The 26758-nt window shown below is 26.5% G+C and overlaps 1 protein-coding gene across 2 annotated transcripts in view; it reads left to right on the top strand.

Annotated features, from left to right (window-relative positions):
- The window catches only part of Ziz (Zizimin), a 143217-nt gene that overhangs the window by 106496 nt on the left and 9963 nt on the right, over positions 1-26758 (top strand). For both annotated transcript variants that reach the window (XM_064058568.1, XM_064058569.1), the window contains 2 exons: positions 11745-12026; positions 19460-20220. In XM_064058568.1, the coding sequence (XP_063914638.1) occupies positions 11745-12026; positions 19460-20220 (1043 nt within the window). The remainder of the gene's footprint in view (positions 1-11744; positions 12027-19459; positions 20221-26758) is intronic.

Genomic DNA, 26758 nt, shown 5'->3' on the forward strand with positions numbered 1-26758 from the left:
ATCCACAAAAAAATCAATAAAAAGATTTTACAGTTTTTCGATATAAAATTTTTTTAATTCTCAATTTTTAATTCTTTATTTTCTCGATTTTTCATTTTTTAAATGTTCAACAAAAGGACAAAGTTATTCAAACCGAAATTTTGAAAAATTTAAAAATCAGAAGATTGTAAAATTAAAACGTCTAAAAATTATAAAATTGAAAAATCAAAAAATTTAAAAATTGCGAATTTGAAGAATTGAAAAAATAAAGAAAAACTGAAAAAACCGAAAAAATGTGAATCAAAAATTGAAAAAACAATTGAAAAATCGAAAAATTGTAATGTAGAAAACCCTGATTAATTAAAAATCGAGAAAGTGAAAAATTGGAAAAACCAAAACAAAAACTTCTATAAATTAAATAATCAGAAATACAAAAAAAAATGGATTTCAAAATCCAAAAATTTTCAAATGAAAACCGGAAAACTAAAAAATTAAGAAATTGTAGAACGAAACATGGAAAAATTAAAAAATTGTAACATCGAAAAAACAAAACACTGAAAAATTGGGTAATGGAAAAGCCAAAAATTGTACAATTGAATAATGAAAACCCTAATAATTATTTGAAAGAAGTGAAAAATTAACGAAAAGGCAATTAAAAAATGTAACAACAGAGAAAGAAACTGTAAAATCGAAAATTTTTAACATTGAAACCTGAAAAAGTGATATATTAAAAATCGAACCAAAAATTGTAACATTCAACAGATAGAAAATCAAAAAATTAAAATATGTACAAATTAAAAAATCGAAAAATACAAAAATGTTACTGAAAAATAAAAATCATAATGAAAATCGAAAAACTAAAAATTCGAGAAATCGAAAAATATAAAAACGAAACACGGAAAAATCGAAAAATTAACAATAAAAAAAAACAAAAATTTAAATGTCTCGAATTGAGAAAATAAAAAATCGAAGAAACGAAACAACTTGGAATTACATACTTGGAAGTACTTTATTTTTAATTTTTCGTTTTTAATTTTTCAACAAAAGGACAAACTTATTAGAAGTGAAATTTTAAAAAATCAAAAAATCGGTAACTTTTAACATTGAAACATCGAAAAATTGTAAAACAAAAAAATTGAAAATCAAAAATAGAAAAAACGAAACTTGAAAACCGAGAAATTTAAAAATTGTAATCTTAAAACTTGAGAAACTGAAAACTTCGATAATTGAAAAAACAACTGAAAATTTGAAAAATTGAAAAAAGAAACTAAAATCGAAAAACTGATTAATTAAAGTCCAGAAATAGAAAAATACGGAAAACAAAATTTTCTAGAAATAGAAAAATCGACAAATTGTAAAATTCAAAAGTTGTATCGAAAAATTAAACTATCTGGACCCTAAAAAATTGAACATAGAAAAACTGTATAATTAAAAAATCGAAAACTGAAAAATTGAAAAAAACGAAATATTGAACAATAAAAAAATTGAAATACCGAAATGTTGAAAAAATAGCGAAAGTAAAAAATCGGATAACGAAAAAATCAACAATTGAAAAATCAAACATAAAAATATCTTAAAATGAAAAAATCGAAAAAACGAGAAACTGTCAAGTCTAAAAATTATAACATTGAAACGTGAAAAAACTGACGAAATAAAAATCGAGAAACTGAAAAATCGACAACAAAAAGTTAAAATGCAAGAACTCCAAAATAATTTTTTGGAAAAACTAAGAAATCCTAAAATCGAAACGATACGAATCTTAAAAACCTCAAAAATCGATGCGAATTAAAAAAAATGCTCAGACCGCACAGATGAAAGCAATAATATTCGACTTTGGGCCAGTTTGAATTTAGCGCCGATGTACTTTGTTGTGATTGGTCGGCACGGGTGCGGAAATTAATGTATGCTTATTTCTATACCTGTAGTTTATGAAGTCGCCTTGATTTTTACTTTGGACATGTACAAAAAAAAACAAAATTTATGATGACATTACAATTTAGATTATTTATTTATCGTTTTCAAAAACTGGTATATCATCTCAAAATTTTGCTTAAAAAAATATTAAGAGTAAACTTGTGGTTTATCAAAGACCACCTGTATTTTATTTCTCAATCTTATTGTTTTTTATTATTTATTTTTTATTAAATATTTTCCACATTCAGAGTTGATTGTTTCTGAAATTTTTATGAAATAACGTGGAAATAATATATTTCTATACCTGTGGTTTATGAACTCGCCTTGATTTTTACCTTGGACATTCACAAAAAACATCAAAATTCATGATAACGTTTTACAATTTAGATTGTCTGCTTTTCCCCTCCAAAAACTTGATGACGTCATGTCAAAATTTTGCTTCAAAATATTATGAATGCACTTGTGGTTTATCAAAGAAAGCCTATATTTTTTTCCACACCCTATTTTCTCTTTTTTATTAATTTTTTAGACACATCCGTAAAACTTGTAACATCTTAAAAAACGCGTTTTGTAGATTTTTTTTTTCAAAAATTGAAACATTAGATATATGATTTTCCAAATACGTCTTAAGTTGGCTTTGCTTGATTTTTGAAGATAACGAACCCAAATCCGATTCAGCTCAATTTTTTGCAACATTTCTTGAAATCTTGAAAGATGTTAAATCTTAAGATTTTTAAAATGATGACAATTTTCACTCAAGATTGAAAATCTCTTTCTACCATTTTTGGAAATCCGTGGGAAACGTGAATAACTTCTAATTTTCCTCAAAAAAATTTTTAAGGAAACTATTTTTTCAAAATTTTGAACAAATCCCTGGGTAACGTGAATAACCTCTAATTTTCGTCAAAAAAAATTTTAAGGAAACTATTTTTTCAAAATTTTGAACAAATCCCGTCACCACGTCTTTTTAAATTTTAAAGATCTAAAATTCTAAGATACAACTGATTTTGGCAATGACATACCCTCTAAGAAAAGAGAGGATGGGTGGGCGGTACTAATAGCTGGGATTTAGGTAAATGACATATCCTCTAAGAAAAGTGGGGGTGGGCGGGGCTAGTAGCTGCTAAGATAAACCAGATTTTAGCAGGTACTAGCCCCGCCCACCCGCCTCCTTTTTTCTTAGAGAGATCTTATTCGTCAAAATCAGTCTTATCCTAGCAGGTACTAGCTACTAAAATTTTCTACGTCAAGAGTTGATAGTTTCCGAAATTTTTATTAAATAACAGGGAAATAATAAATATATAGCTATACCAGTGGTATATGAATTCGCCTTCATTTTTACCGTAGACATCCACAAAAAAATCAAAATTATTAACATTTTTAATCAAAATGAAATTTTGCTAAATCGAATAATTAACACCGAAACATTAAAAAATGAAACAATTAAAAATCGAGAAATGGAAAAATCGATAAAACGAAACAATTCTGCAATTTTTTGATATAAAATTTTTCAAATTCTCGATTTTCCATTTTTTAATTGTTCAACAAAAGGACAAATTTGTTCAAACTGAACTTTTGAAAAACCGAAAAATTGTAGCACTGAAACAGCAAAAAACAAAATAATTAAAAATCGAGAAATTGAAAAAATCAACCAAAAGATTTTGCAGTTTTTCGATGTAAAATTTTTTACATTCTCAATTTCTAATTCTTTATTTTCTCGATTTTTCATTTTTTAAATGTTCAACAAAAAGATAAAGTTATTTAAACCGAAATTTTGAAAAATTTAAAAGTCAGAAATTGTATCATTGAAACGTCTAAAAATTATAAAATTGAAAAATTGAGAAGTTGAAGGATTGAAAAAATTAAAAAAAACTGGAAAAACTGAAAAAATGAGAATCAAAAATTGAAAAATGAAACTTGATATGTCGAAAAATTTTAAAATTAAAAAAACATTTGAAAAATCGAGAAATTATAATATAGAAAACCCTGATTAATTAAAAATCGAGAAAGTGAAAAATTGGGAAAACGAAAAACAAAAACTTTTATAAATTAAATAATCAAAAATACAAAAAAAATGATTTCAAAATCCAAAAATTTTAAAATTAAAACCGAAAAACTAAAAATTAAGAAATTGTAACATCGAAAAAACGAAATACTGAAAAATCGGATAATGGAAAAGTCAAGAATTGTACAGTTGAATAATAAAAACCTTAATAATTATTTGAAAAAAGTGAAAAATTAAAAATTGGCAAATTGAAAAATGAAACGATTACAAAAGTGTAAATTTGAGAAAAAAAAAATAAAAATGGAAAAATCACTACCTGGAAAAATCGAAGAAATGAAAAATTGGTAAACTGAAAATTGGGTAACGAAAAAGCAATTAAAAAACGTAACAACAGAGAAAAATATAGAAACCTGAAAAAGTGACAAATTAAAAATCGATGTATTGAAAATCAGTTTGTAAATTTTCAATTTCTCTTTTCTTCAATTTTTCGTTTCGGTTTTTTATTTTTTTTGATTTTTCAATTTTTCATTTCTTCAATTTTTTTACTCAACTTTTCGCTTCGGTTTTTTATTTTCTTAATTTTTTTCAATTCTCCGTTTTTTCAATTTATTTTTTTGTTCGTTCAATTTCACGATTTACAATTTTTCGAGGTTTTCTTCTTAAATTTTTCAGTTTTTTGATTTTCCATTTTTTGAATTTTCAATATAATTTTTCTTTAGTTTGAAATTCTTTAGTTTTTGGATTTTTTAATTGTCATTTACTCAATTTTTAAATTTTTCAACTTTTGGATTTTTAATTTTCGTTTTTTCTTTTTCAGTTTCTCGATTTTAAAATTTTTTAGTTTTCATTTTAAATATGTACCTAATAATAATAATTTTTAAAATTTGTAATTTTTTTAATTATACACTTCTAGCATTTTTCCATTTTTGAGTTAGCGGATTTTAATAAATTTTTTATTTATTCGATTTTTCGGTTTTTAATTTTTCAGTTTTTCAGTATTTAATTTTTCAATGTTTTTTGATTTTGCAATTTTTGCGTTTTTCTCGATTTTTAATTTTTTAATGTTTCAATTTTTTGTTTCTTCTATTCTTCGATTTGCAACTTTTGATTTTGTAATTGATCGATTTTGTAATTTTTTCCGATTTTGTGTTTTTCAATTTTTAATTTTTTCGATTTTTGAATTTTTCGAATAAAAAAAAATGGAAAACTGTAAAATTGAAAAATCTAAAGTGAAAAAACGAAAAAGTATAAAATGAAAACATTGTAAATAAAAAACCGAAAAATTGAAAAATAAAGAAAATGAAAAACGAAAGACTGATATCAAAAAATTATGGGAGGAAAAGAAAAACCGAAAAATACTGTAAAATCGAAATTGAAAAATAAAAAATCGAGAAAATGAAAAATTATAAATCAAGAGAAAATTTGAAGAAACGAAAATTTTAAGAATCGAAAAATCAAAAATTGGGATATTAAAAAATAGAAAAATTTGGAAGTCGAGAAATTGAAAATTGAAAAAATTATAGATAGAAACTGAAAAATTGAAAATTTGTAATATTGAAACCTGAAAAAGTGACAAATTAAAAATCGATGTATTGAAAATCGAAAAATTAACAAAAAAACTGTAAAAATTGTAAAACAAAAAAATTGAAAATCAAAAATAGAAAAAACGAAACTTGAAAACCGAGAAATTTAAAAATTGTAATCTTAAAACTTGAGAAACTGAAAACTTCGATAATTGAAAAAACAACTGAAAATTTGAAAAATTGAAAAAAAGAAACTAAAATCGAAAAAAGTCCAGAAATAGAAAAATACGGAAAACAAAATTTTCTAGAAATAGAAAAATCGACAAATTGTAAAATTCAAAAGTTGTATCGAAAAATTAAAATATCTGGAACCTAAAAAATCGAAAAATACAAAAAATTTAAATTGAAAAATCCAAAAATGTCAAAATAAACATAGAAAAACTGTAAAATTAAAAAATCGAAAACTGAAAAATTGAAAAAAACGGAACATTGAAAAATAAAAAAATTGAAATACCGAAATGTTGAAAAAATAGCGAAAGTAAAAAATCGGATAACGAAAAAATCAACAATTGAAAAATCAAAAATAAAAATATCTTAAAATGGAAAAATCGAAAAAACGAGAAACTGTCAAGTCTAAAAATTATAACATTGAAACGTGAAAAAACTGACGAAATAAAAATCGAGAAACTGAAAAATCGACAACAAAAAATTAAAATGCTCAGACCACACAGATGAAAGCAATAATATTCGACTTTGGGCCAGTTTGAATTTTACTTTGTTGTGGTTGGCCGGCACGGGTGCGGAAATTAATGTATGCTTATTTCTATACCTGTGGTTTATGAATTCGCCTTCATTTTTACCGTAGACATTCACAAAAAAAAATCAAAATTAATAACATTTTTAATCAAAATGAAATTTTGCGAAATCGAATAACTAACACCGAAACATTAAAAAATGCAACAATTAAAAATCGAGAAATGTCGTCGATAAAACGAAACAATTCTGCAATTTTTTGATATAAAATTTTTCAAATTCTCGATTTTCCATTTTTTAATTGTTCAACAAAAGGACAAATTTATTCAAACTGAACTTTTGAAAAATCGAAAAATTGTAGCACTGAAACAGCAAAAAACAAAATAATTAAAAATCGAGAAATTGAAAAAATCAACCAAAAGATTTTGCAGTTTTTCGATATAAAATTTTTTAAATTCTCAATTTTTAATTCTGTATTTTCTCAATTTTTCATTTTTTAAATGTTCAACAAAGGGACGAAGTTATTCAAACCGAAATTTTGAAAAATTTAAAAATCAAAAAATGTAAAAATTGAGAAGTTGAAGAATTGAAAAAATGAAGAAAAACTGAAAAAACCGAAAAAATGAGAAACAAAAATTGAAAAATGAAACTTGATATGTCGAAAAATTTTAAAATTGAAAAATAGAAAAATTGTAACGCAGAAATGTGTAAACCCTGATTAATTAAAAATCGACAAAGTGAAAAATTGGAAAAACGAAAAACAAAAACTTCTATAAATTAAATACTCAAAAATACAAAATAAATTAATTTCAAAATCCAAAAATTTTAAAATGAAAACCAGAAAACTAAAAAATTAAGAAATTGTAAAACGAAACATGGAAAAATTAAAAAATTGTAACATCGAAAAAACGAAACACTGAAAAATCGGATATTGGAAAAGCCAAGAATTGTACAATTGAACAATAAAAACCCTAATAATTGTTTGAAAAAAGTGAAAAATTAAAAATTAGCAGGTTTAAAAATGGAACGATTACGAAACTGTAAATTTGAAAAAAAAAATTAAAAATGGAAAAATCACGACCTGGAAAAATTAAAGAAATGAAAAATTGAAAACCTAAACTTGAAATATCGAAAAATGGGAAAAATTGGTAACGAAAAAACAATTAAAAAATGTAACAACAGAGAAAAAGATAGAAACTGTAAAATCGAAAATTTGTAACATTGGAATCTGAAAAAGTGATAAATTAAAAATCGATGAATTGAAAATCAAAAAAAAACAAAAATTGTAACATTCAACCACTGCCGCCATTCAACAGATAGAAAATCAATAACTTAAAATATCTAGAAATTAAAAAATCGAAAAATACAAAAATTTTACTGAAAAATAAAAATCATAATGAAAATCGAAAAACTAAAAACTCGAGAAATCGAAAAATGTAAAAACGAAACACGGAAAAATTGAAAAATTAACAATTAACAAAAGCAAAAATTTAAATGTCTCGAATTGAGAAAATAAAAAATCGAAGAAACGAAACAACTTGGAAGTACATAGTTTATTTTTAATTTTTCATTTTCTCAATTTTTCGTTTTTTTAATTATTAGAAGTGAAATTTTAAAAAATCAAAAAATCAGAAACTTTTAACACTGAAACATCGAAAAATTGTAAAACTAAAAAATTGAAAATCAATAAATTAAAAAGTGAAAAACCGAAAAAGAAACATTGAAAAACCGAACAGTTTAAAAATTGAGAAATCGAGGAACCGCAAAAATAAAGAAACTCAAAATCGAATAATTAAGAGGTCAATTGGAAAAAGAAAAATTGTAACCTTAAAAATGAAAAAACTGAAAATTTAAAAAACAGAAAAATCTAACAATGTCAAAATTGAAAATCAAAAATAGAAAAAACGAAACTTGAAAACCGAGAAATTTAAAAATTGTAATCTTAAAACTTGAGAAACTGAAAACTTCGATAATTGAAAAAACAACTGAAAATTTGAAAAATTGAAAAAAAAACTAAAGTCGAAAAAATACGGAAATCAAAATTTTCTAGAAATAGAAAAATCGACAAATTGTAAAATTCAAAAGTTGAAGAATCGAAAAATTAAAATATCGAGACACTAAAAAATCGAAAAATACAAAAAATTTAAATTGAAAAATCCAAAAATGTCAAAATAAACGATGTTGAAAAAATAGCGAAATAGCGGATAACGAAAAAATCAACAATTGAAAAATCAAAAAATAAAAATATGTTAAAATGGAAAAATCAAAAAAACGAGAAACTATCAAGTCTAAAAATTATAACATTGAAACCTGAAAAAACTGACGAAATGAAAATCGAGAAACTGAAAAATCGACAACAAAAAATTAAAATGCAAGAACTCACAAAATAAAAATCGAAACACTGATAAATCCTAAAACCGAAAAGCTAAAAATCTTAAAAACCTCAAAAATCGATGCTCAGACCACACAGATGAAAGCAATAATATTCGACTTTGGGCCAGTTTGAATTTAGCGCCGATGTACTTTGTTGTGATTGGTCGGCACGGGTGCGGAAATTAATGTATGCTTATTTCTATACCTGTGGTTTATGAACCGCTTTGATTTTTACTTTGGATATGTACAAAAAAAAAATCAAAATTTATGATGACATTATACAATTTAGATTATTTGTTTATCGTTTTCAAAAACTTGGATGACATCATCTCAAAATTTTGCTTAAAAACATATAAAGAGTAAACTTGTGGTTTATCAAAGACCACCTGTATTTTATTTCTGAATCTTATTGTTTTTTATTTGTTTTTTATTAAACATTTTCCACATTCAGAGTTGATTGTTTCTGATTTTTTTTATAAAACAACGTAGAAGTAGTATATTTCTATACCTGCGGTTTATGAACTCGCCTTGATTTTTACTTTGGAAATGTACAAAAAAAATCACAATTTATGATGACATTTTACAATTTAGATTGTTTATCATTTTCAAATACTTGGATGACATCATCTCAAAATTTTGTTTAAAAAGATATCAAGAGTAGTAAACTTGTGGTTTATCAAAGGCCACCTGTAGTTCTCCGATTTTACAATTTTTCGGACTTTAAAACTTTTAGTTTTTTTATTTTTCAATTTCGTGTTTTTTTATTTTTCAGCAAAAGAACAAATTTATCGAAACTAAAATATTGGAAAATCGGAAAATTGTCTCATTGAAACAACTAAGAATAAAAAAATTTTAAAATGAAAAATCCGTGAAAATCGAAAAAGTAAAAAATCCAGACACCGAAAAATTGTAAAAACATGGAACAATTAAAAATAAAACTGCAAAATCGAGTAATTGAAAAATTGGAAAAACGAAAAAATAAAAATTCCGAAATTAAAACATCAAAAAATCGAAAAACGAAACAATTTTGCAATTTTTTGATATAAAATTTTTCAAATTCTCGATTTTCCATTTTTTAATTGCTCAACAAAAGGACGAATTTATTCAAACCGAAATTTTGAAAAATTTAAAAACCAGAAAATTTAAAAATTGAGAAGTTGAAGAATTGAAAAAATATAGAAAAACTGAAAAAAACCGAAAAAATGAGAATCGAAAATTGAAAAATGAAACTTGATATGTCGAAAAATTGTGAAATTGAAAAAACAAAAATTGTAATATAGAAATCTGTAAACCCTGATTAATTAAAAATCGAGAAAGTGAAAAATTGGGAAAACGAAAAACAAAAACTTCTATAAATTAAAAAATCAAAAATACAAAAAAAAATAATTTCAAAATCCAAAAATTTTAAAATGAAAACCGGAAAACTAAAAATTAAGAAATTGTAAAACGAAACATGGAAAATTAAAAAATTGGAACATCAAAAAAAAAAACACTGAAAAATCGGATAATCGAAAAGCCAAGAATTGTACAATTGAATAATAAAAACCTTAATAATTATTTGAAAGAAGTGAAAAATTAAAAATTGGCAAATTTAAAAATGAAACGATTACAAAACTGTAAATTTGAAAAAAAAAATGAAAAATGGAAAAATCACGACCTGGAAAAATTGAAAAAATTGGCAAACTGAAAACTGGGTAACGAAAAAGCAATTTAAAAAAATGCAACAACAGAGGAAAAGATAGAAACTGTAAAATCGAAAATTTGGAACATTGAAACCTGAAAAAGTGATAAATTAAAAATCGATGAATTGAAAAAATCGAAAAAACCAAAAATTGTAACATTCAACAGATACAAAATCAAAAAATTAAAATATCTACAAATAAAAAAATCGAAAAATACAAAAATGTTACTGAAAAATAAAAATCATAATGAAAATCAAAAAACTAAAAATTCGAGTACTTTGTTTTTAATTTTTCATTTTCTCAATTTTTCGTTTTTTAATTTTTCAACAAAAGGACAAACTTATTAGAAATGAAATTTAAAAAAATCAAAAAATCGGAAACTGTTATCACTGAAACATCGAAAAATTGTAAAACTAAAAAACTGAAAATCAAAAATAGAAAAACCGAAACTTGAAAACCGAGAAATTTAAAAATTGTAATCTTAAAACTTGAGAAACTGAAAACTTCGATAATTGAAAAAACAACTGAAAATTTGAAAAATTGAAAAAAAAAGAAACTAAAACCGAACGACTGATTAACGAAAAATCCAGAAATAGAAAAATACGGAAAACAAAATTTTCTAGAAATTGAAAAATCGACAAATTGTAAATTTCAAAAGTTGAAGAATCGAAAACTTAAAATATCTAGACACTAAAAAATCGAAAAATACAAAAAATTTTAATTGAAAAATCCAAAAATGTCAAAATAAACATTGAAAAACTGTAAAATTAACAAATCGAAAACTGAAAAATTGAAAAAAAATGAAACGTTGAACAATAAAAAAAAGCTAAGAATCTTAAAAACCTCAAATATCGACGCGAATTAAAAAAAATGCTCAGACCACACAGATGAAAGCAATAATATTGGACTTTGGGCCAGTTTGAATTTAGCGCCGATGTACTTTGTTGTGATTGGTCGGCACGGGTGCGGAAATTAAGGTATGCTTATTTCTATACCTGTGGTTTATGAAGTCGCCTTGATTTTTACTTTGGACATGTACAAAAAAAAAAACAAAATTTATGATGACATTACAATTTAGATTATTTGTTTATCGTTTTCAAAAACTTGTACGACATCATCTCAAAATTTTGCTTAAAAAAATATCAAGAGTAAACTTGTGGTTTATCAAAGACCACCTGTATTTTATTTCTCAATTTAGAATGCCTGTTTATCCTCTCCAAAAACTTATTATCTCAAAATTTTGCTTGATCCTATCTATACGTACTTATACTGGAATAAGTTAACTACATATAATAAGCACCCATTTCTCGGCAAGGTCGCAGCTCTTCTCCACTATAAATATTTTAACAAGCGCTGCATTACAAGTTGCAACATCCATTCTATGACACTTGCGAAATTGCATACTTCAACGACCGGAAACACTTGATTCTTGCGATCATCTCCCGGAACGATTATTTCATAAAAATCACTTCCTTCTTTGACACGATTTTAATATCTTTTCATCTTATTTTACAGGCAACGCTGTACTCTGCGGCCGACTATGCTACGAACTCCTGAAGTGCTGCAACAGCCGCCTTTCGTCAGTCCGACAAGAATCCTGCGCCATCTTATACCTTCTAATGCGAAGCAACTTCGAATTCACCAACCGGAAGGGCCTAACGAGGGTGCACCTACAAGTCATTATATCGGTGTCCCAGATGCTGGGGAATATCGTAGGGCTGAACAACGCTCGTTTCCAGGAGAGTCTGTCCTTGATCAACAGCTACGCTTCTAGCGACAAGGCCATGAAGGGCACAGGTGAGGGAATGTTTTGAGTAAACTTGCATTTTCGTGGTGCGTGTGTTGCGCAGTGTCGAGCGCTAACTAGAAATTAATCAATTTAATCGAGGAAATTGGTAACGTCGACTGCACAGTGGTTCCCAAATATTTTGTTAGTTATGGTCAAACGGTCCTAGGGTGTCGGGGCCTACTCTTTGAGAACTGCTGTACTAACACATTACGGTATCACTTCGAAAATTACACGGTAGTTTGTAGTTTTGAAATAATCCGTAAAAACCATAAATCTCGCTTCACTGGAAACCAAACAATGGAGACACTTTTTCAATTAGGGTTTTGCAGTGAGAACGTCACTTGTGTGTGGAGAATATAGATACGAAATTATTCTCACTGGTTAAGGTAAGAACACAGTATTTGTTGTATTTGTGGCATTAAAAAAATATAAGGTCGCTGGAATATAAGGAAACGGTTAAACATGTGGAAAACCAATTGTCCAAATGAACGTAAATTAGGTACAATGTTATGTTTCCGAGATGCAAGGCCAACTTGATTTTTTTTTAAATGGGTGGAAAAACAACTACTTCGTGATGTGTAGAATTAAAATGAAATGGTAAATTCAAAAGGTGTTCAGCTCTTCTATCCGTTGGGAAAAATTATGTACCAATCTTTTGTGTTAGACCCTGTAGACCAGGTGATAACGATGAATTTTGAATATCTGCGATACAATTTAGAAAAGTAACATTCAACCATTTTAACCGTTCCTCCGAAATATCTAGATAGATATAGTGCTGTCCAGGAATTTAATGTACTAGTTTGTACAGGGTTTCTATAAATGATTAAAGGGTCGAAGTAGATCATGAACATGTGCCGCCTCTCAGTTTTAGGTTTTACTAAATGTCCAAGGACGTACGACAAATACCACACGCATCTGTATAACTGGTTGCCTAAATGCTCTTAAAAAAAAACTAATTCATTACAATAAAAAAATGTACTTAATCTCCAAATTTACAATAGCTGATGTAATTTAAATTTAATATCCTCCGTTTATGGTTTATGAATCCGTGTTCAGTTTTAGTCTTGGAAAAATAATCAACAACATTTTCCTCAATTTTTCAATATTTCAATTTTGGGCTTTTTCAATTTATCCATTCTTCAAATCTTCGATTTCTCGATTTTTTATTTTTTGATTTTTCAATTTTCTGATGTTTTAATGATACAATTTTGACGCTTGTAAATTTTCAGTTTTCCGATTTTGCTTTTTTAGTTTTTCGATTACTCAATTTTCCAATTTTTTAATTTCTCAATTTTTTGGGTATTTCAGTTTTGGGATTTTTCAATATTTCAATTTTTCATGTCTAAAATCTTTTGATTTCTCGGTTTACCAATTTCTCGATTTATCAATTTTTCGATGTTTGACTTTTCTTCTCGACTTTTCACTCCTGGATTTCTCGATCCTCTGATTTTTCGATTTCTCGATGTCTTATTTTAAAAATTTTTTGATGTTTCGATTCTTGGATTTCTCGCTTTTTCGATTTTGTATTTCTGGGCTTTTCATTTTTTCGATTTTCCAATTTTTCAGTGATGAGATTTTTCAATTTTTCAATATTTTTAAATCCTGGAGTTTCCATCTCTCGATTTGTCGATTTTTCCGTTTAGTGATTTTTAAATTTTAGATTTTCGAATTTTTATCTTTTGATTTTTCTATTTTGCGATATTTTAATCGTTGTAAATTTTAGATTTTTCAATTCCTCAATTTTTTGATTTTTCAGTTCTTCAGGATTTCTATTTTTCACTTTTTCAAATTTTGTTGAAACGTTGCTAAATTGTCAGATTTCCGATTTCTCAATTGATCTATTTTTGATTTTCCGGTTTTTCGACTTCTCAAAGTTTCGATTTTTCAGTTCTTTAATTCTTCGATTGTTCGTTTTTTCGACTTTGGTTTTTCGATTTCTCAATTTTTTAATTTCTCAATTTTTGAATATTTCTTTCAGTTTGGGGATTTTTCAATATTTCGATTCTTCGACGTCTCGATTTTTCGACTTCTGAATTTTTGGATTTTTTATTTTCTGGATTTTCAGTTTCTCCTTTTTTAAACTTTCGGTTTTTCAATTTTTCGATTGCTTTACATTTCGATTTTTCAATTTTTCAACTTTTTGATATTTTAATTTTTCAATTTTTAAAATTCTAGATTTTTCGATTTCTCGCGTTTTCAGTTCTTCTGTATTTTAATTCTTCAATTTTCAGAAGTTTTAATTTTTCAATTTTTCGACTTGTCGGTTTTTCGATTTTTTTCTTTTCGGCTTTTCGATTTTTCGATGTTTCAATTTTTGAATTATCTGATTTCTCAATTTTCCAATTTTTTGAATTTTCGACATTCGATTTCTAGATTTGTTTTTCGATTTTTAAATTTTAGATTTAAGGATTTTTCTTTTTTTGATTTTTTTTTTTTTGGAGTTCTCCGTTTTTCAATTTTATGACATTCTAATTTTTCAATGTTTTGATTTCTCGATTTATCAATTTTTCAATGTTTGACTTTTCTTCTCGACTTTCCACTCCTCGATTTCTCGATCCTCTGATTTTTCGTTTTCTCGATGTCTTATTTTTAAAAATTTTCGATGTTTCGATTCTTGGATTTCTCGCTTTTTCGATTTTGTATTTCTGGGCTTTTCATTTTTTCGATTTTCCAATTTTTCAGTGATGGGATTTTTCAATTTTTCAATATTTTTAAATCCTGGAGTTTCCATCTCTCGATTTGTCGATTTTTCCGTTTAGTGATTTTTAAATTTTAGATTTTCGAATTTTTATCTTTTGATTTTTTGATGTTTGGATTTCTCGATTTTTCTATTTTGCGATATTTTAATCGTTCTAAATTTTAGATTTTTCACTTTTTCAAATTTTGTTGAAACGTTGCTAAATTGTCAGTTTTTTTATTTTCCCGTTTTTCGACTTCTCAAAGTTTCGATTTTTCAGTTCTTTAATTCTTCGATTGTTCGTTTTTTCGACTTTGGATTTTTGGTTTTTCGATTTCTCAATTTTTTAATTTCTCAATTTTTGAATATTTCTTTCAGGTTGGGGATTTTTCAGTATTTCGATTCTTCGACGTCTCGATTTTTCGACTTCTGAATTTTTCGATTTTTTTTTTTTTAGTTTCTCGTTTTTTAAACTTTCGATTTTTCAATTTTTCGATTGCTTTACATTTCGATTTTTCAATTTTTCAACTTTTTGATATTTTAATTTTTCAATTTTTAAAATTCTAGATTTTTCGATTTCTCGCGTTTTCAGTTCTTATATATTTTAATTCTTCAATTTTCAGAAGTTTTAATTTTTCAATTTTTCGATTTGTCGGTTTTTCGATTTTTTCCTTTTCGGCTTTTCGATTTTTCGATGTTTCAATTTTTGAATTATCCGATTTCTCAATTTTCCAATTTTTTGAATTTTCGACATTCGATTTCTAGATTTGTTTTTCGATTTTTTCTTTTTTTGATTTTTTTTGGAGTTCTCCGTTTTTCAATTTTATGACATTCTAATTTTTCAATATTTTAAAATTTAAATTCTTCGATTTTTTAGTTCTTTAATATTTTTAATTTTTCAAATTTTGACGTTTCTGTATTTACAGTTTTCCGATTTCTCGACTTCCCAAAGTTTCGATTTTTTAAGTTTGCGTTTTTTCCACTTTACTTTTTTGAATTTTCGATTTCTCAATGTTCAATTTCCGGATTTTTGGATATTTCGTTCAATTTTGTGATTTTTCAGTTTTTCGATACTTCAATTTTTCTTCTATTTTTCAATTTTTCGATATTTCAGTTTTGGGATTTTTTAGTATTTCGACTTTTCGAGTTCTGGATTTCTTGATGTCTCGACTTCTTACTTTCTGGATTTTCAATTTTTCGTTTTTTAAACTTTCGATTTTTCAGGTTTTCGACTGTTTTGTAGGTAGTTCGATTTCTGAATTTTTCAACTTTCCGATATTTTAAAATGTTAGGGTTTTCGATTTCTCGAGTGTTCAGTTCTTCTGTTTCAATTTTTCAATTGTTATCGGAATTTTTAAATTTTCGATTTTCCAATTTTTCGATGTTTCGATTTTACTTCCCGAGCGTAAGAAAAGGAAGTATTGTAATCGAATCCGTCGGCCGACTCTCTACTTTTGCTTTTTCTCGACCTATCATGACCCCGAGAGGACGAAGCAATAGGTCTCCCGTTTCCGTCTGTCTGCCGTCCCGGATTTTTGTTAGACAGATAATCTCCGAAAGTACTGGGGCGATTGTTGTCAAATTTTGTATTTATATTAGGAATATCATGTATATGATAAAAGGCTAACCAAAATTTGTCTAATCATCCCCACCACTAATGTGATGACGTCACTTCAAAATTGTACATAGTAATTGGGTCTTAGATTGTATCAAATAACATAGTGTTACATGTAGTTTATGACTCCGAATTGAGATTTTAGCCGAAACGTTCAGATTTTTGGAAAAAAAATCAAAATTAGGAAACAACATTTTGACATCTAATTTGGAATCTACAAAACCGAATGCTTTCAAATCTTGCAGATGGTTTACAGTTATGATAAGCATGATCAAATTTTAATCACAATATATTTAGTTATCCCCTCCAAAAAATTGATGACGTCACCCCAAAACTTTGCTGAATAAATCTTATCTAAAATGTACAAAATATGATGAGTCTCTTCTTGTGATTTATCATTCCATTCATATTTTTTTGGATATGCATATACAGGGTGACCCCAAAAAAATAATGAATGCTTACATTTATTTTATTGATTTAATCAGGAACTACAGAACCGAATGCTTTGAGATCTCGCAAATATTTTAGGGTTATGAAGAGGATAATAAATTTTTAGTCAAAATATATTTGCTTATCCCCTCTAAAAAATTGATGACGTCACCTGAAAAGTTTGCCGAATAATCCTATCTAAAATGTACAAAATATGATGAGTCTCTTCTTGTAATTTATCATTCCATTCATAATTTTTGGATTTCCATATACAGGGTGACTCAAAAAATTTAATGAATGCGCAAATTTATTTTATTGATTTAATCATTAACTACAAAACAGAATGCTTTGAAGTCTTGGAAATGTTTTAAATTTATCATAAGCATGGTAAATTTTTGATCAAAATATATTTGCTCATCCCCCCTAAAAAATGGATGACGCTACCCCAAAATTTTGCTGAATAAATCCTATCTAAAATGTACAAAATATGATGAATCTCTTCTTGTAATTTATCATTCCATTCATATTTTTTGGATTTGCATATACAGGGTGAGTCAAAAAATTTAATGAATGCGCAAATTTATTTTATTGATTTAATCAGTAAATACAAAACAGAATGCTTTGAAATCTAATGCGAAAAAAAAACATAATAGGCATGCAGTCGTCACGTTTCCAACAGTGAGGGAAGTACTGTCTAAACTCTTTAGACCAATTTTTTTTAAATGTAAAACCTTCTCAGGGGTCCCAACTGACATTTTGAAATGTAAAACCTTCTCGGGGCGCTAAATGTTTTTTTTTTAAGAATGTGAAACCTTCTCGAAGGCGTCAAATGTTTTTTTTTAAGAATGTGAAACCTTCTCGGGGTACCAACTGTCATTTTTTAAACAAAGCGAAAACACGTTCTCGGGGGCACCAAATGTCTTTTTACTTCCCGAGCGTAAGCAAAGGAAGTATTGTAATCGAGTCCGTCGGCCGACTCTCTACTTTTACGTTTTCTCGATCTTTCATGACCCCTAGAAGACGAAGAAATAGGTCTCCCATTTCCGTCTGTCTGTCCGTCTGTTGTCCCGGATTTTTATTAGACAGATAATCTCCGAAAGTACTCGAACGATTGTTGTGAAATTTTGTACTTATATTAAGAATATCATGTAGATGGTAAAACGCTAACCAAAATTTGTCTAATCATCCCCACCACTAATGCGATGACGTCACTTCAAAATTGTACATAGTAAATGGGTTTTCAATTGTATAAAATAACATAGTCCTACACATGTAGTTTACAACTCTGAATCGACTTTTCACCCGAAACGTCCAGATTTTTGGGAAAAAAATCAAAATTATAAAACAACATTTTGAAATTTAATTTTTAATCTGCTAACCAGAATGCTTTGAAATGTTGCAGATGTTTTAAGGCTATAAAGAGCATCATAAATCTTTAGTCAAAAAATATTTGCTTATCCCCTCCAAAAACTTGATGACGTCAGCTCAAAAGTTTGCGGAATAAATCATATCTAAAATGTACAAAATATGATGAGTCTGTACTTGTGATCTATCACTCCATTCATATTTTTTGGATTTGCATATACAGGGTGGTTCAAAAAAATTAATGAAGTCAATTTATTTTATTGATTAAATTAAAGGCAACACTTATTATTAGTATTACACCCCAACCAACCCAATTTGGTAGACACAAAATTTGTTAACGGAAAAACTCGGTTGAAACATAAGGGTAGCACGCTTATTTACATCGACTTTAACATTACAGACCTGCATTTGTTTTATGCGCTCACTTGGTTCCGCGAATGTGGAATAGACATGTTTATAATCAACCAATTGTGAATTTCACCGTCAAGAATTAAAATAAAACCCAATGTTTTATATAATAAGCGGAAGTCGAAGCAATAAAACCGATGGTCGTTTTGTTTACAGTTTCTCTGTTTGACTCTCACGTATGCTGTTACGCTTGTCATCTTAAATTAAGAATGTTTATACATACACGATTTTCAGTTGCCTCTGATACGTATACGTGAGTAAATTGTTTCGTTATTTTATTGATTATTACAAATCAATATTCAAAACGACCCAATTCATTTTCCCGAAAATTTGAGAATATAATAATTTTATTCTTAGTATTACACTACATCTATCCCAACTGATATACGTGTCCTTGCAAAAATGTTGATGACGTCATCGCAATTTTTTTTTTAAATTCCCACTACAAAAATGTAATGAGAAAAAAAACACAATAGGCATGCAGTCGTCAAGTTTCCGACAGCGAGGGAAGTACTGTCTAAACTCTTTAGACCAATTTTTTAAAAATGTAAAATCTCTGGAGCGCCAAATGTCTTTTTTTTAAGAATGTGAAATCTTCTCGGGGGTCCCAACTGACTTTTTTTAAAATGTGAAACCCTCTCGGGGCGCCATTTTTTTTTATTTTTCAGAATGTGAAACCTTCTCGGGAGTTTCAACTATCTTTTTTAAAAATGTAAAAACTTTTCGGGGGCACCAAATGTTTTTTGTTTAATATGAAACCTTGTCGGGGGTCCCAACTGTCTTTTTTAAAAAAGTAAATTAATCATGCATAACTTGATGAATTTTTTAAATGAACACCCGTTGTATGATTCGTTAACGATCTTCTGACTAGGATCGACCATGAAACTATGTAGTAGTGAATAATAACAATGCATTATGTTCTGGAGTTTGACACATAAATTTTGCAGGTTTCCCGGTGGAAGTCAAAGACCTCACCAAGCGCATCCGCACCGTCCTCATGGCCACCCTCCAGATGCGCGAGCACCACCACGACCCCGAGATGCTCGTCGACCTCCAGCACAGCCTCGCCAACTCGTACGCCTCCACCCCCGAGCTGCGCCACACCTGGCTCGAGACCATGACCAGGAACCACGTCCGCGACGGCAACTACTCCGAAGCCACCTGCTGCCAGCTGCACATCGCCGCCCTCATGGCCGAGTACCTCAAACTCAAGAAGGTGCAACCGTGGGGGGCCGAGGTGTTCGAGAAGATCTCGTCCAACATCTCCCGCGACGAGAAAGGCCTGAAGCTCGACGCCGGCGTCCAGGACATCCAGTACACCGAGATCGTCCTCTTGGAGCAGCTGGAGACGTGCGTGCAGTTCATAGACAAGTCCGAGAGGTACGAGGTCATGGGGGAGTTGTACAGGCTGATCGTGCCGATCTACGAGAAGGCGAGGAACTACGAGATGCTGATGAAGTCGTACCAGAATTTGGCGCAGAACTACGAGAAGATCGTGCAGGCGAATAAGAGCGGGAGGAGGTTGCTGGGGAGGTACTACAGGGTGGGGTTTTACGGGCAGGCGTACTTCGAGGAGGATAGCGGGGTGGAGTATGTGTACAAGGAGCCGAAGGTGACGTCGCTGAGCGAGATCTCGGAGCGGCTGCATAAGCAGTACTGCGACAAGATCGGGCAGGACGTGGTGAGGATGATACAGGATTCGACGCCGGTGAGGGTTTTTACTTGACACTTCAAAAAAAAAAAAACTATTCTTTATCTCCCTCCTAAAAAAAATTATGACGTCATTTCAAAATTTTGCCAAATTTTGCAAATTTTCGATATTACCAATTTTTCGTTTTTACATTTTCATAATTTTTCGTTTTCGTTTCTTCAATGTCTCAAGTTCTTACTTTATAATTTTTCAATTTTTCGATTTTACAATTTTTTGATATCACAATTTTTCGTGTTTTCATGTTCTTAGTTGTTTAACTTTTTCGATTTTTCAGTGTTTCGGATTTATAATTTTTGTTTTTTCAACCTTAATTTTTTTCAATTTTTCGACTTTCAAATTTTTCAGTTTTTTGTTTTTCCATTTTCTTTAATTTTTAAATTTTTTCATTTTTCAATTGTTTAATTTCTCAACTTCCAAATTTTTCAATTTTCCGTTTCTTGAATTTTTCGATTTCAGTTTCCTATTTTTTGATCTTTCGATTTTTAATTTTTCGTTTCTTCAAATTTTCAAGTTCTTTATTTCCAATTTTCAGATTTTTCAGTGTTCATTTTATAGTTTTTCGTTTTTTTTTTTTCATTTTTGTTTTTTGAATTTTACAATTTTTTCACTTTTTTAATTCGAAAAGTTGAAAAACCGAAAGTCGTCAAAATTGTATTATTGAAAATTCGAACAACTGAAAAATTAATATGGAGAAATTAAAAAATTAAAAATCGATACGTAAAAAAATCCTATAACCGGAAAAAATTTTTAATCTTAAAAGTGAAAAATTTTAATAGCAAAACTGAAAAATCGAGAAGATAAAAAATGTAAAATTGAGAAAACAAAAAATTAAAAAATCTAAAATTGGAAAATTGCATATTGATAAAGAGAAAAATTGTAATAAAATCAGAAAAAACGAAAAATTGAAAAAATAAGGAAAATAAAAAACTGAACGAAAAATTGCAAATCGAAAATTTGAAGAAAAGGAAAATTTTCAAAAGTGATACGAAAAAACCTTAATTTACAAAATTTGGAATTTTGAAAAATCGAATAAATGAAAAAATTTTAAAATCCAATATTAATTGAAAAACGAAAAAACTCCAAAATCGTAAAATTGAAAATGTTAAATATTTTATTATTAAAATAATTAATTAATGTTACATATTATTCAAAATGAAAACAAGAAAAATGGAAAATCTAAAAGTTGAAATATGGAAAAATTGCAAATCGAAAAATTATAAAATCATAGCATTGAAAACTCGTTAAATTGCAAATCCAAAAATTACAAAATCTAAAAATTCAAACATGCAAAGGTTGAAAAATTGAAATCTGGAAAATTTTAAAATGAAAACTCAAAGGGTGCAAAACCGTAAAATTGAAGAAACAAAAAAAAATAAAATTTGCAGATATGCAAATCGGAAACTTGAAAAATGAAAAATCAAAAAATGGAGTAAATGGAAAAATTTTAAAATCTAGTTATTAAAAAAACGGAAAAAGTCTAAAATCGTAAAATTCCAAAAGTGAAATATTTTAATAACAATGATTATTTTTACATATTTAAAATGAAAAGAAGAAAAATTGCAAATCAAGAATTGAAGAAACTAAAAGTTAAAAAACCCGAAAGCTGAAAAATCGAAAATTGAAACAGAAAAATTGAAGAAATGGAAAACTAAAGGATCAAAAAATTAAAAAATCGACAATTTTTAAATTGAAAAATTGCAAAATCCAAATATAGAAAAAAAAATGAAAAATTATAGGAACGGAAAACTGAAATCATCAAAATTGAAAAAAACAAAATTTTACAATTGACACAATAAAAAATCGAATAATTGAAAAATTAAAAACTGAAAACACTACAAAGAAATCGAAGAATTACAAAATCTAAAAATTGAAAAATTCAAAAGTTGAAAATTTGAAAAATCATGAAACTGAAACATCTAAATTTGAAAAAAATTAAAATTTGAAAGTTGAAAAGTCCAAAAATTATAAAATTAAGAACTAAAAACTCGAGAATTTGCAAATTGAAAAATTAAAATCTAAAAATAGAAAAATTCGAAAATTGGAAAATTGAAAATTCATAAAATTGAAGAAATGAAAAATTAAAAAATTTGAAAGTTGAAAAATCGAAAATTTAAACCAAAAAATTGAAAAAATGAAAAACTAAACGGTCAAAAAATGAAAAAATCGAGAATTTTTAAATCGAAAAATTGCAAAAACCAAATGTTGAAAAAAAAAATGAAAAATTGAAGGAACGGAAAACTGACAACATTAAAATTGAAAAAAACAAAATTTTACAGTTGAAACAATAAAAAATCGAATAATTAAAAAATTAAAAATTGAATACACACTACAAAAAAAAAACAAGTTACATAACCACATTTTAAAGTCATCGTAATCGTGGTAAACCTTAAGCAAAATCTATTCTTTATCTCCCTCCCAAAAAAAAAATGATGACGTCATTTAAAAAATTTTGCCGAATTTTGCAAATTTTCGATATTACAATTTTTCGTTTTTACATTATCATAATTTTTTGATATCACAATTTTTCGTGTTTTAATTTTCTTAGTTGTTTAGCTTTTTCGATTTTTCAGTGTTTCGGATTTATAATTTTTGTTTTTTCAACCTTAATTTTCTTCAATTTCTCGACTTTCAAAATTTTCAGTTTTTTTGTTTTTCCATTTTCTTTAATTTTTCAATTTTTTCATTTTTCAATTGTTTAATTTCTCAACTTCCAAATTTTTCAATTTTCCGTGTCTTGAATTTTTCGATTTCAGTTTCTTATTTTTTGATCTTTTGATTTTTCAGTTTCTTAGTTTTTAATCTTTCGATTTTCCAGTTTTTAAATTTTTAGGTTTGTCAATTTTTGGAATTCACAATATATCGTTTCGATTTTGCATTTTTCGAATTTTTAGTTTCCCAATTTTTAATTTTTCGTTTCTTCAAATTTTCAACTTCTTTATTTCCAATTTTCAGATTTTTCAGTGTTCATTTTATAGTTTTTCGTTTTTTTTTTCATTTTTGTTTTTTGAATTTTACAATTTTTCACTTTTTTAATTCGAAAAGTTGAAAAACCGAAATAATAAAAATTTGCGAAGTTGAAAAAGAGGAAATCGTATAATTGCAAATCGAAGAGCCCAAGAAAGATAAGATTGAAACATTGAAAAGCTAAAAATCGAGAAACTTAAAAATTGAAAAAAAAACAAATCGAAAAATTACAAAGTCGTCAAAATTGTATCATTGAAAATTCGAACAACTGAAAAATTAATATGGACAAATTGAAAAATTAAAAATCGATAAGTAAAAAAATCCTATAACCGTAAAAATTTTTAAATCTTGAAGTGAAAAATTTTAATAGCAAAACTGAAAAATCGAGAAGCTAAAAAATGTAAAATTGAGAAAACAAAAAATTAAAAAATCTAAAATCGGAAAATAGCGTATTGAAAAAGAGAGAAATTGTAATAAAATCAAAAAAATGGAAAAATTGAAAAAATAAGGAAAATGAAAAACTGAACGAAAAATTGCAAATCGAAAATTTGAAGAAAAGGAAAATTTTAAAAAGTGATCGAAAAAATCTTAATTTACAAAATTTGGAATTTTGAAAAATCGAATAAATAAAAAAAAATTAAAATCCAATATTAATTGAAAAACGAAAAAACTCCAAAGTCGTAAAATTGAAAATGTTAAATATTTTAATAATAATAATTAATATTACATATTTAAAACGAAAAGAAGAAAAATGGAAAACCGAAAAATTGCAAATCGAAAAATTATAAAATCATAGCTGGAAAATTTTAAAATGAAAACTCAAAGGGTGCAAACCGTAAAATTGAAGAAACAAAAAAAAATAAAATTTGAAGATATGCAAATCGGAAACTTGAAAAATGAAAAATCAAAAAATGGAGTAAATGGAAAAATTTTAAAATCTAGTTATTAAAAAAAACGGAAAAAGTCTAAAATCGTAAAATTCCAAAAGTGAAATATTTTAATAACAATGATTATTTTTACATATTTAAAATGAAAAGAAGAAAAATTGCAAATCAAGAATTGAAGAAACTAAAAATTAAAAAATTCGAAAGTGGAAAAATCGAAAATTGAAAACCGAAAAATTGAAGAAATGGAAAACCAAAGGATCAAAAAATTAAAAAATCGACAATTTTTAAATTGAAAAATTGCAAAATCCAAATATAGAAAAAAAATGAAAAATTATAGGAACGGAAAACTGAAAACATCAAAATTGAAAAAAACAAAATTTTACAATTGACACAATAAAAAATCGAATAATTGAAAAATTAAAAACTGAAAACACTACAAAGAAATCGAAGAATTACAAAATCTAAAAATTGAAAAATTCAAAAGTTGAAAATTTGAAAAATCATGAAACTGAAACATCTAAATTTGAAAAAAATTAAAATTTGAAAGTTGAAAAGTCCAAAAATTATAAAATTAAGAACTAAAAACTCGAGAATTTGCAAATTGAAAAATTAAAGTCTAAAAATAGAAAAATTCGAAAATTGGAAAATTGAAAATTCATAAAATTGAAGAAATGAAAAATTAAAAAATTTGAAAGTTGAAAAATCGAAAATTTAAACCAAAAAATTGAAAAAATGAAACTAAACGGTCAAAAAATGAAAAAATCGAGAATTTTTAAATCGAAAAATTGCAAAAACCAAATGTTGAAAAAAAATGAAAAATTGAAAGAACGGAAAACTGACAACATTAAAATTGAAAAAAACAAAATTTTACAGTTGAAACAATAAAAAATCGAATAATTGAAAAATTAAAAATTGAATACACACTACAAAAAAAAAACAAGTTACATAACCACATTTTAAAGTCATCGTAATCGTGGTAAACCTTAAGCAAAATCTATTCTTTATCTCCCTCCCAAAAAAAAAAATGATGACGTCATTTCAAAATTTTGCCGAATTTTGCAAATTTTCGATATTACAATTTTTCGTTTTTACATTATCATAATTTTTTGATATCACAATTTTTCGTGTTTTAATTTTCTTAGTTGTTTAGCTTTTTCGATTTTTCAGTGTTTCGGATTTATAATTTTTGTTTTTTCAACCTTAATTTTCTTCAATTTCTCGACTTTCAAAATTTTCAGTTTTTTTGTTTTTCCATTTTCTTTAATTTTTCAATTTTTTCATTTTTCAATTGTTTAATTTCTCAGCTTCCAAATTTTTCAATTTTCCGTTTCTTGAATTTTTCGATTTCAGTTTCTTATTTTTTGATCTTTCGATTTTTCAGTTTCTTAGTTTTTAATCTTTCGATTTTCCAGTTTTTAAATTTTTAGGTTTTTCAATTTTTGGATTTCACAATACTTATATCGTCTCGATTATGCATTTTTCGAATTTTTAGTTTCCCAATTTTTAATTTTTCGTTTCTTCAAATTTTCAAGTTCTTTATTTCCAATTTTCAGATTTTTCAGTGTTCATTTTATAGTTTTTCGTTTTTTTTTTCATTTTTGTTTTTTGAATTTTACAATTTTTCCACTTTTTTAATTCGAAAAGTTGAAAAATCGAAAAAATAAAAAATTTGGAAGTTAAAAAAGAGGAAATCGTATAATTGCAAATCGAAGAGCTCAAGAAAGATAAGATTGAAACACTGAAAAGCTAAAAATCGAAAAACCCAAAGTTGTCAAAATTGTATCATTGAAAATTCGAACTGAGAAATCAATATGGAGAAATGGAAAAATTAAAATCGATAAGTAGAAGAATCCTATAACCGGAAAAATTTTTAAATCTTAAAGTGAAAAATTTTAATAGCAAAACTGAAAAATCGAGAAGCTAAAAAATGTAAAATTGAGAAAACAAAAAATTAAAAAATCTAAAATTGGAAAATTGCATATTGAAAAAGAGAAAAATTGTAATAAAATCAGAAAAATCGAAAAATTGAAAAAATAAGGAAAATAAAAAACTGAACGAAAAATTGCAAATCGAAAATTTGAAGAAGAGGAAAATTTTAAAAAGTGATATCGAAAAAACCTTAATTTACAAAATTTGGAATTTTGAAAAATCGAATAAATGAAAAAATTTTAAAATCCAATATTAATTGAAAAACGAAAAAACTCCAAAATCGTAAAATTGAAAATGTTAAATATTTTAATAATAATAATTAATATTACATATTTAAAATGAAAAGAAGAAAAATGGAAGATCTAAACTCATTGAAAACTCGTGAAATTGCAAATCCAAAAATTACAAAATCTAAAAATTGAAACATCTAAAAGTTGGAAAATTGAAAGCTGGAAAATTTTAAAGTGAAAACTCAAAGAGTGCAAACCGTAAAATTGAAGAAAAAAAAAATCAAAAAATGGAGTAAATGGAAAAATTTTAAAATCTAGTTATTAAAAAACGGAAAAAGTCTAAAATCGTAAAATTCCAAAAGTGAAATATTTTAATAACAACGATTATTTTTACATATTTAAAATGAAAAGAAAAATTGCAAATCAAGAATTGAAGAAACTAAAAATTAAAAAATCCGAAAGTTGAAAAATCGAAAATTGAAAACCGAAAAATTGAAGAAATGGAAAACTAAAGGATCAAAAAAT

The sequence above is a fragment of the Zophobas morio genome, unplaced genomic scaffold (assembly GCF_036711695.1).
Source record: "Zophobas morio isolate AGI-343-1 ecotype UQ-CSIRO unplaced genomic scaffold, CSIRO_AGI_Zmor_V1 ptg000018l, whole genome shotgun sequence".
NCBI lineage: Eukaryota > Metazoa > Arthropoda > Insecta > Coleoptera > Tenebrionidae > Zophobas > Zophobas morio.